The sequence below is a fragment of the Bombina bombina genome, chromosome 1, assembly GCF_027579735.1.
Source record: "Bombina bombina isolate aBomBom1 chromosome 1, aBomBom1.pri, whole genome shotgun sequence".
In the NCBI taxonomy this organism is placed as follows: domain Eukaryota; kingdom Metazoa; phylum Chordata; class Amphibia; order Anura; family Bombinatoridae; genus Bombina; species Bombina bombina.
In genome coordinates, this window is record NC_069499.1 from 400,281,637 (window position 1) to 400,293,655 (window position 12,019).

General features: G+C 39.2%; 1 protein-coding gene across 1 annotated transcript in view; it reads right to left on the reverse strand.

Annotated features, from left to right (window-relative positions):
* PRPF40A (pre-mRNA processing factor 40 homolog A) overlaps nt 1-12,019 on the reverse strand; it is a 143,218-nt gene that overhangs the window by 116,335 nt on the left and 14,864 nt on the right. The window contains exons 9-11 of the mRNA XM_053698306.1: nt 2,428-2,548; nt 1,842-1,866; nt 106-363 (exon numbers count right to left, since the gene is read on the reverse strand). Of these exons, the coding sequence (XP_053554281.1) occupies nt 106-363; nt 1,842-1,866; nt 2,428-2,548 (404 nt within the window). The remainder of the gene's footprint in view (nt 1-105; nt 364-1,841; nt 1,867-2,427; nt 2,549-12,019) is intronic.

Here is a 12,019-nt window from a genome sequence, read left to right on the forward strand (position 1 = left end):
TCACATTAAAAGAAACCAAATTTAAAATGTTATAAGTTAAGGAATGCTATGGAAAAGTCACAACCCTAAAATTGCTATATACTGGGATGTCATGCACATACTTACTCTGCATCTGGTTTAGCAACCTCTTCTACTACACCGCTGCTGCTAACTTCTGCATCTTTTTCTTGGATGGAAGAAGTGACTGCATGGGACTGTTCTTCAGCAGATTCTGCAATCTGGTTCTCAAGTTCTACAGCTGTCGTTACAGGAGCAGCAACAGGGACCTCTGGTTCAGCAATCACTACAGCATTGGGGGCTACAATTACTTCAGGGGCAGCTACAGGGACAGGCTGGATGGCTGCTGCATCTTCCTTAACAGTGCTGGGTTATTAAAACAACAGGTATTAACAAAGTACACTATATTTGACATGATTATTTAACAAAATTATTAATGTTAAAATTACATTATTAAACACATTACATGTTTGAAAATTATTTATAGATCAGACATGAGATAAAACTGTGTTAACCATACAATTACACACACACAAAGCAAGTATTAACATATTTTCATATACAGGCATATATATATACTGTACTACAAAGAATGCTTGCTGATCCCATGTTCCTTGAAGTTACAAAAAAAAAAAAAAAAAAAAAGCCAAAATGTTGGATAAAGGTTAATCCACAATGTTCTTTAAACAAATTTACCCTTTTTATTCAAATCAGCTTCAGCATGGGTATTGTTGAATATGAGTATAAGCATGGGTGTAAAAAGCAAATCTTCCATAGTACTTTAATCATCTCTACATGTTCACAGGTCCTCTAAATCAGGGGCTTAACACCCTGAAGTGTCAGTAAATTGATCCTTAAATCCTTCCCTTATTTAAGTTAAAGGGACAGTCTACAATAGAATTGTTATTGTTTTAAAAAGATAGATAATCCCTTTATTACCCATTACCTAGTTTTGCACAAACAGATTACATTGTATCTAAGCATCTGCTGACAGCCCCTTGATCACATGACTGTGACTATTATCTATTGACTTGCATTTAGTATTGTGTTGTGCTAACTCTTAAATAACTTCTCGGGCGTGAACACATTGATAGTTCATGTGGGCCATATAGATAACAGTCTCTTGTTGTGAAAAGCAAATACAAAAGCATGTGATTAAGAGGCTGTCTATAGAGCCAGTCCCTTTTAAAAAAAATGTAGACTGTCCCTTTAAAAAAAACTAAGCTTTAGAAGTCAACACTAAAATTGTTATTGTTAAAAATATAGACAACACCTTTATTACCCATTACCCAGCTTTGCACAACCAACATTGTTATATTAAAATACTTTATAACATTTAAAATCAATTTCTGCCTGTTTCTAAGCCACTACAGACAGCTTCTTATCAGAAGCTTTTTTTTTTATTTTCACAACATGATACTGCTAGTTCATGTGGGCCATATAGATAACATTGTGCTCACACCCGTTGAGTTATTTAAGAGTCAGCATAACACAGCACTAATTTATTAAAATGCAAGTCAATAGATAAAAAAAAGAGTCATGTGATCAGGGGGCCATCAGAAAATGCTTAGATACAAGGTAATCAAAGAGGTAAAAAGTATATTAATATAACCGTGTTGGTTATGCAAAACTAACAAATGGGTAATAAAGGGATTATCTATCTTTTAAAACAATAAAAATTCTGGTGTAGACTTTTTAAAAAACAAAAACAAAAACAGAATAGAAGATAGCTTTGTTGAAACATTTATTTATGTATCATGTTAAGTTTTATGCTCATACACAACACACCTGGCCTATCAAACAAAAAAAATTATATTAAAATAAAATGTTGCAAAAAAACATACCTACTTTCCTCAGCTTTAATCAATGCTGTTGAGAGAACAAAAAGGAAATTAAAATACTACTGATTTATAACAAAATATACAATGACTATAAAAAAAAAATAAAATAAAAAAATAAAAAAAAAAACGCACTCAACACGGATTAATGCACAAGAATAGCTAAACAGTGAAGTTGCCAATTAGACATAAAGAGAACTTAAAGTGAATGTCAACTTTCATGAATCAGTGCCCGTTTAAAAAAAAAAAAAAAAAAAAGCTCCTCTGTATCTCGTCAGCAATGACGAAATCGCCTCTCTCCAATCACGGCTTCCCCCCCAGGAACATTCATCTGGTGAGGCCACACCGTGATTGGAGGAAGCCGGTTTCGTCATTGCTGTGTTAGTACAGCAGTGATACTGTGTTCCAGGAGAAGAAGGTATTTGTAAAATCCGGTGCAATGTAATTTTCATGAATGAAAGTGCCCCTGTTTTTAATAGTTTTTTTTTAAAACCAGGCACTAATTCATGAAAGTTGACATTCACTTTAATTCAGCTTTATTTACAGGGGCAAACTGTTAATTGTTTTTTTCAGAAGAAAAAGGGGAATTTACCTTCAAGGTCTTCAAGTTCTTTGGGTTTAGCCCATCGTGACTCCTTTGTTTGAGAATTGTAAAAGTATGGTTTCCCAGAATCGGATTTGAATTCTTTCCAGGGGCATTTGGATAACAGTAGCTACAAATAGATAATGTTATTAGGAGAATGACAAAGGAATTTTTCTATAGTTTTTATGGAATGAGAGAAACAAAAAAAAAAATAAACACTAAACTACAGCAATTGCGCTACTTAATTTAGACACAAGTACTTTAATCTTTGGTTTAAATTAAATATTATTCTATGTAAGTTATATAGATCACATCTCCAGCCCAGTGAGCTCAGTTATCTAGCTCTGTTTTGCTGTGAAAAGCTTATAAAATGGACATAGATAAAGGCAGCCTGCAGGGGCTTAAAAACAAACAGATAATTAGAGTTTTAGATGTTATAAAATATAATTACTATAACAATATTGGTTATGCAAAGCATTGTGTGTATGCGTTTTTTGAGTAAAACTTAGCTGTGTTTGTATTTAGTATGAATACATACGTAACCTTCACTCTAAACAGACCTAGGGGCTTTCCATCATATCCTAACTAGCGTGCTCACAGCCAGGTGTAACTAGCCTGACTTTTTGATGCAGTATGTACATAGTGTAATGTGAAGAGCTAAGAAACATTTTTTTTTTGCACAACAGCAGCACAAATGAAAACTAAAAGAAGGCTAAAGTCAAGCAGCCCTGGCTGCTTACTTGCTTCTTAGTTTGCGCTTCCCCTGCCAGGGTTGCCACGGTAGTTTATTAGCTTCTGCACACACCGGAGCAGATGATTTAACTTCTCACACACTGCTCTGAGAAATCTGCCCCTGCTTTTAGGAGATGGTTTTATACAGCAGGGTTTGAGAAGTTAGATCAGCTGCGGGGTATGAAGAGGCTAGTTAAAGGGAGTCTACTCCCAACATTTTTATTGTTTAAAAAAAGATAGACAATCCCTTTATTGACCATTTTGCACAGCCAACACGGTTGTTTTAATATACTTTTTACCTCTGTGATTACCTTTTATCTAAGTCTCTGCAGACAGTCCCCTTATCTCAGGGCTATTTATTATCAATTGACTTGCATTTTAGTAGTCAAGTGTATTAATATAACAATGTTGGTTGTGCAAAGCTAGGGAATGGTTAATAAAGGCTTTATCTATCTTTTTAAACAATAACAATTTTGGTGTAGACTGTCCCTTTAACTACCGTGGTAACCGACACAGCTTTGCAGGGGGAAGTACAAACTAATGAGCAGAGAGGCAGGTCTGCTTGATTTTATCCCTCTTTAAAGGGACAGTCTACACCAGAATTGTTATTGTTTTAAAAGATAGATAATCCCTTGTTTACCCATTCCCTAGTTTTGCATAACCAACACAGATATTTTTTACCTCTGTGATTATCTTGTATCTAAGCCTTTGCAGCCTGCCCCTTTATTTGTTCTTTTGACAGACTTGCAGTTTAGTCAATCAGTGATGGCTCCCAGGTAACTCCACGTGCACGAGCACAGTGTTATCTATATGAAAAACATGAACTAACACCCTCTAGTGGTGAAAAACCTGTTAAAATGCATTCTAAATAGGCGGCCTTCAAGGTCTAAGAAATTAGCATATGAACCTCCTAAGTTAAGCTTTCAACTAAGAATACCAAGAGAACAAAGAAAAACTGGTGATAAAAGTAAATTGGAAAATTGTTTAAAATTACATGCCCTATCTGAATCATGAAAGTTTTTTTTGGACTAGACTGTCCCTTTAAGTGATCATTTATGGAGCTGTACTGATTAAAATAAAAAATATGAAGGTTTGTTAGGTCTCCACATTATACTGTGTACATCCTGCTTCAAAATGCCAGGCATGTCAGCTAGTTACTCCTGGCTGTGAGCACACTAGTTAGGGAGTAAGGGAAACTCCAGCTCTGCTTACAGTGAACATTACATATGTAATACATGTATATGGCAGACTTTACATAATAATGCTTTATTTAAATAATCAATTTTTATTTTTGACTACACTGTCCCTTTAAAAGGTAGATCATTTGACTTTAAAATAACATCTAAATAACTAAAAAAAACAACAACTAGGACTCATGATTAACGAGAGCCCAATGGCACTAAGAATCCATTAAAGTTAAGTATGCAGAACTTTTGAATACTTAGTTACTTGAAGTAGTTAACCCCTTAATGACAACTGACGTACCAGGTACGTCATGCATTAACTTACAGTTAATGACAATAGACGTACCTGGTACGTCAGTTGTCTAAGAGAGTGCTGGAAGCGATCGCAATCGCTTCCAGCAGCTCTCAGGGTATTGCAGTGATGCCTCCATATGGAGGCATCCTGCAATACCCTTTCAGAAGACTCCGATGCAGAGAGAGCCACTCTGTGGCCCTCTCTGCACCGGTAGCGATGGTGCCGGTTCGTTGGTGGGTGGGAGCGCAACAGGGAGGCGGGTGGGCGGCCCATCGCTACCCGGCATCCGGCTCCTGTAAGTGCAATGTGCACGCCGGGTGCCGGGAGCGTGCGGGGGTGCGCGTGCGCGCGCGATTAGCTACCCACACTGACACCAATGAGGAGGGAAGAGGGGGGAAAAAATAAATATATAAGGATCTGGGAGGGGGAGGGGGTTGGGGTATTGTGGGGGGCTGCTACACTACAGAAAACATTTAAAATGGCAATAAAAGATCAAAAAAACACTTTTTTGGGGGGCAAATTGGGTACTGGCAGACAGCTGCCAGTACCCAAGATGGCGGCAATTAGGTAGGGGAGAGGGTTAGAGAGCTGGGGGGGGGGGGGGGGATCATGGAGGTTGGAAAAACTCCTTTTATTTAGTACTGGCAGACTTTCTGCCAGTACTTAAGATGGCGGGGACAATTGTGGGGTGGGGGAGGGAAGAGAACTGTTTGGGAGGGATCAGGGGGTGGGATGTGTCAGGTGGGAGGCTGATCTCTACCCTAAAGCTAAAATTAACCCTGCAAGCTCCCTACAACCTACCTAATTAACCCCTTAACTGCTGGGCATAATTTACGTGTGGTGCGCAGCAGCATTTAGCGGCCTTCTACTTACCAAAAAGCAACCCCAAAGCCATATAAGTCTGCTATTTCTGAACAAAGGGGATCCCAAAGAAGCATTTACAACCATTTGTGCCTTAATTGCAGAAGCTGTTTGTAAATAATTTCAGTGGGAAACCTAAAGTTTGTGACAAAATTTGTGAAAAAGTGAACTATTTTTTTTATTTGATGACATTTGGCGGTGAAATGGTGGCATGAAATATACCAAAATGGGCCTAGATCAATACTTTGGGTTGTCTTCTAAAAAAAAATATATACATGTCAAGGGATATTCAGGTATTCCTGACAGATAGGGTTCCAATGTAACTAGCGCTAATTTTGAAAAAAAGTTGTTTGGAAATAGCAAAGTGCTACTTGTATTTATGGCCCTATAACTTGCAAAAAAAGTAAAGAACATGTAAACATTGGGTATTTCTAAACTCAGGACAAAATTTAGAAACTATTTAGCATGGGTGTTTTTTGGTGGTTGTAGATGTGTAACAGATTTTGGGGGTCAAAGTTAGAAAAAGTGTGTTTTTTTCAATTTTTTCCTCATATTTTATATTTTTTTTATAGGAAATTATAAGATATGATGAAAATAATGGTATCCTTAGAAAGTCCATTTAATGGCGAGAAAAACGGTATATAATATGTGTGGGTACAGTAAATGAGTAAGAGGGAAATTACAGCTAAACACAAACACTGCAGAAATGTAAAAATAGCCATTGTCATTAAAGGGACAGTTTACTCAAAAATTGTCTCCCCTTTAATTTGTTCCCAATGATCCACTTTACCTGCTGGAGTGTATTAAATTGTTTACAAGTAGCTCCTTTACTCTTATATTGGCATTTGAAATAGTTGATTTAGCATGTGGTATCCCCACCTATTCTGAAAGTTTGTGGCCGCAGGTCCAAGCTATAGATAAGCTTTGTAAACACAGCCAGCAGAAGAAATTACACTCCCAGTGGGCTATAGCAGAGATAAGGTAATACAATGTGGATTTTCCATTGTTCTCTAAAAGTACTGGTGATTGTTTTATGGACAGATATAAAATAAAGAAGCAGGTATATTTACACAATGTGATACAGTAATGAGATCTGATTATACCTACAAGCTCAACCCATTTTATTAGGCTGTGGCTTCAAAACACAAAATCAGAGCTTTAATATACACAAATAAACCTTAAAAAGTTAATTTTCATAATTTTTTTACTTTGCAGTTGGTAAAAAAGCAATTGTAAACACATTAAGGGAAAAACTATTTTACAGTATACTGTCCCTTTAAGGGTAAGAAAATTGAAAAATGGTCCGGTCATTAAGGGGTTAAAGGGACATGAAACCCAAAATTTTTCTTTCATGATTCAGATAGAGAATACAATTTTAAACAACTTTCCAATTTACTTATATTATTTAATTTGCTTCCTTCACTTGTTATTTGCTGAAAGGTTTATCTAGGCAAGTTCATGAGCAGCAGTGAAACTAGGTTCTAGCTGTTGATTGGTGGCTGCATATATACTGTATATTGAATGTGATTGGCTCACCCATTTGTTCAGTTAGAAACTAGTAGTGCATTGCTGCTCCTTCAACAAATGATACCAAGAGAATGAAAAAGATGAGATAATAGAAGTAAATTAGAAAGTTGTTTAAAATTGTATTCGCTATCTGAATCATAACAGAAACATTTTGGGTTTCATGTACCTTTAAGGTAAGTTAAAAAAGTTTGTTTTTAATTTTACAATGCAACAAAATGGTTAAGTGAAACAGATTTTTCAATCTTCTTAATACAAAAAAAACGAAAATATTAATTCAAACAGTGTTCATATAATACTATCTTAGCTACAGGTATAATCAAATAATAGATATAAATCAAACAAAAAGTAAAAACAAAAATTACTGATCAGCTGTTAAAATTGTACGGATGAGGAGTAGGCTGTAAGACGGAAATAATGAAATGAAAATATGAGGCAGGAAGAGCATTGTTCCAGTTCAGGTTTATAGGATGGAAGTTTATGGGTTGGAGGTATCACTATGACTAGATTTCATCACACTATATAGGATCAGAGCTGGAAAACCAAAAACTTATGCTTACCTGATAAATGTCTTTCTTTCCGGGCATGGAGAGTCCACAATTTAATTCCAATTACTAGTGGGAATTCAACTCCTGGCCAGCAGGAGTAGGCAAAGAGCATCCCCAGCAGAGCTGTTAAGTGTCACTTCCCATACCCAACAGAAGGCACCACCGCTTGAAGAACTTTTCTCCCAAAAGAAGACTCAGCCGAAGCAAAAGTATCAAATTTATAGAATTTGGAAAAATTATGCAATGAGGACCAAGAGGCCACCTTGCCGATTTGCTCTACAGAAGCTTCATTTTTTAAAAGCCCACGAAGAAGAGACAGCCCTAGTGGAATGAGCCGTAATTCTCTCAGGAGGCTGTTGTCCAGCTGTCTCATATGCTAATCGGATAACACTTCTCAACCAGAGAGAAAGAGCAGTAGAAGTGGCCTTCTGACCCTTACGCTTACCAGCGAAAACAACGAACAGAGCAGTAGACTGACGAAAATCTTTAGTTGCTTGTAGATAAAATTTTAGAGCACACACACAACATCCAGGTTGTACAACAGATGTTCCTTCTGAGAAGGATTCAGACAAAAGGAACAACAATTTCTAGATTGATGTTGCGATCCGATACCACTTTGGGAAGAAATCCCAATTAAGTACGAAGGACTGCTTTATCTGCATGAAAAATAAGAGAAGGGGAACCACACTGCAGAGCCAAAAGCTCGGAAACTCTGCGAGCAGACGAAATAGCAAGTAGAAACAAAAGTTTCCATGATAACTTAATATCAACCAAATGCATAGGCTCAAACGGAGCCTGTGGCAAAACTTTAAGAACAAGGTTAAGGCTCCAGGGAGGAGCAACAGGTTTAAACACAGGCCAGATTCTGACCAAAACCTGAACAAAATAACTGCCGAACGTTTGTGCAAAAGGATAGACGGTGCAGAAATCTGACCCTTCAGAGTACTGACTGACAAACCCTTCTCCAGGCCCTCCTGAAGAAAAGACAGAATGCAAGGAACCCTCACCCGACTCCAAGAGAAACCATACCTTATGGTAAATCTTACAAGCATGAAGCATAGTATCAATGACCTTCTCAGAAAAATTACGCCTAGCCAAGACTAGCTTCAGATAATCCAGATTTGGGTGGAGTAACCTCCAAGGGGGAAGAGATGATATCTTCACCAGATCCTGCGAGGCCAGAAAGGAGCTATTAGAATCACAGACCCCCTTCTTCTGCTTGATACGAGCAATGACTCGAGAAAGGAGAGCAAACGGGGGGGGGGGGGGGGGGAACAGGTACGCCAGACTGAAGTTCCAAGGCACCGCCAGAGCATCTGTCAGAGCGGCTTCTGGATCTCTTGATCTTAAACCGTACTTTGGAAGCTTGACATTTAGACTTGACGCCATCAGATCCAACTCGGGAACGCCCCACCTGAGAGCTGTTCTTGGGTGGAGAGCCCACTCCCCTGTATGAAAAGTCTGCCTGCTCAGAAAATCCACTTCCCAGTTGTCCACCCTTGGGATGTGAATGGTAGAGAGGAGGAAATCGTGAGACTCCACCCACTGGAGAATGTGAGTCACCTCCTTCATTGCTATGGAACTCAGAGTTCCTCCCTGGTGATTGATGTATGTCACCAAGGTGATATTGTCAGATTGAAATCTGATAAACCGGACTAAAGCTAGTTGAGGCCAAGCTTTTAAGGCATTGTAAATTGCTCTCAACTCTAGGATGTTTATGGAAATAGAAGACTCCTCTCAAGTCCAAAGACCCTGAGCCTTTAAAGAACCCCAAACTGCTCCCCAGCCTGAAAGGATAGCATCCGTGGTCACAATTACCCAGGATGGTCTCAGAAAGCATGTATCCTGAGAAAGATGGTCCTGCAAAATCCACTAACATAGAGAGTCTCGTTAGGGGATCCAGAGCTATCCTCTGCGATAGGTCCTAGGGGTCTCCGTTCCATTGTCTGAACATGCATAACTGTAGGGGTCTCAGATGGAACCGAGCAAACTGAATGATGTCCATGGAAGCAAATAGACCAATTACTTCCATACACTGAGCCACAGATGGATGGGAAGAGGACCGAAGAGAAAGGCAACAAGCCAGAAGTTTCGATTTTCTGACCTCCGTCAGAAAAATCTTTATGGACAGAGAATCTATAAAATTATTCCTAAGAAACACACCCTGGTGTCTGGCACCAGGGAACTCTTCTCCAGATTCACTTTCCACCCGTGGGAACATAGAATAGACAACAACATCTCTGTATGAGATCTTGCTAACTGAAAAGATGGCGTTTGAACCAAGATGTCGTCCAGATAAGGTGCCACCGCTATTCTCTGAGATTTGACCACCACCAAAAGGGCCCCTAGGACCTTTGCAAAGATTTGAGGAGCCGTGACAAGGCCAAAGGGAAGAGCCACAAACTGGAAATGTTTGTCCAGAAAGGCAAACCGTAGGAATTGGTGATGTTCCCTGTGAATGGGAACATGAAGATACGCATCCTTCAGGTCTATGGTAGTCATGAACTGACCTTCCTGAACCAAAGGTAGAATGGAACAAATAGTTTCCATTTTGAAGGACGGAACCTTGAGGAATTTTTGAGACACTTTAGGTCTAAAATGGGATGAAAAGTTCCCTCTTTTTTTGGGAACAAACAGATTTCAATAGAATCCTTGACCCTGTTCCTCTATGGGAACTGGAACAATCACTCCCAGGGAAGATAGGTCCTTTACACAATTTAAGAAGGTCTTGCTCTATACCTGGTTTGCAGATAACCTTGACAGGATAAATCTGCCCCTGGGGACACAAGACTTGAATCCTATTCTGTATCCCTGAGATACAACCTCTACAGCCCAGGTTCTGGAACGTTGTGGATCCAAGCATGCCTGAAAAATGGAAAGTCTGCCCCCCGCTTGATCCAAGACTGGGTCGGGGGCGATCCCTTCATGCTGATTTCGAATCAGCTGAAGGCTTTTTGGCTTGCTTCCCCTTATTCCAATGCTGACTGGACTTCCATGAGGTTCTGGATTGTTTCGGCTTGGAAGAGGAAGACTTTTGTCCTTTGAAACTGCGAAAGGAATAAAAATTAGAATTCCGGTGACCCCTATGTCTATTCTTCTTGTCCAGAGGAAGGAAGGATCCCTTTCCACCCGTAATCTCAGAAATGATCTCAGCTAGACCAGGACCAAATAAAGTCTTGCCCTTATAAGGTAAAGACAGGAGTTTGGACTTGGATGATACATCTGCAGACCAAGATTTCAACCACAGAGCTCTGCGGGCTAGAACAGCAAGACAAGAAATCTTGGCTCCAAGTCTAACCACTTGCATGGCATCACAGATCAAAGTATTGACCAATTTAAGAGCCTTAGTCCTAAACTGGATCTCCTCTATAGAAGTCTCTTCTGAAATCAGGTCAGACAAGGCATCACACCAATAAGATGCTGCCCCTGCAACCGTAGCAATACATGCAACAGGTTGCCACTGTAATCCCTGATGAATGTACATCTTTCTTAAGTAAGCCTCCAGCTTCTTTAGCCATGGGATCCTTGAAAGAACAAGTATCCTCAATAGGAATAGTAGTTCTCTTGGCTAGTGTAAAAATAGCTCCCTCTACCTTGGGAAATGTGCGCCACGTACCGAGTCAGCAACGGGAAAAAAATTTTAAAAACGTGTTTCCCATTCCTGAGCTATAATTTCTGACATACAGTCGAACTGGAAAAACTTCCAGAGATGAAGTTATGACATGAAATACTCTTAAGTTTACTAGGCTTCTTTGGGTTCTCAGCGACAGACGAGTAGGAGTTCCCCAAAAGTAGCAAGGACCTACTTCAATAGTAAACGGAGGTGTTCCAGCTTAAAAATCTAAAATTAACCTCATCTGAATCTGCAGTACTGGCCACTACAGTCTCAGAGTCAAATATCTCACCCTCAGGAGCTACTGAGGTATCATCTTCATCAGATAATAGAGACTGACTAACGCAGCTTTACCAGAGTCAGAACCCTTGATATCCATAATAAGCCCCAGCCTGATAAATCTCTTCCTGTGATAGGAATATGTGTATACGACCCCAGAAAAAAATCCACAAGGGATTTAACCCCTTAAGTGCTGGTTCCTTCAAACCTAGACAGGAAAGCACTTACCTGTGGATCCTGGTTAGGACAGGGAACGGATTCTTAGGTGTGCCAGATAAAACACCTCTGACAGGGACCTGTAGAAAAGAATAAACAGAGTAACCAACCCTGGTTTTCTATAATAGGGGAAGCAATAATGTTATAAGTTAAGCAAAGACCACCTCGCCGTCTTCTAACTGCTAAACGCAACCATTACTCTTACTAAAGTGATTTACATGGACACAGCAAAGCCCCAATCCTTGCTTGCAGGGAAAAGTACCAAATAAAGGATTAAAATTCTTCAGACACATCTTTGCACATCCTCCCGATGATAAAGGCAAAGAATGACTGAGGATTATGGGTAAGA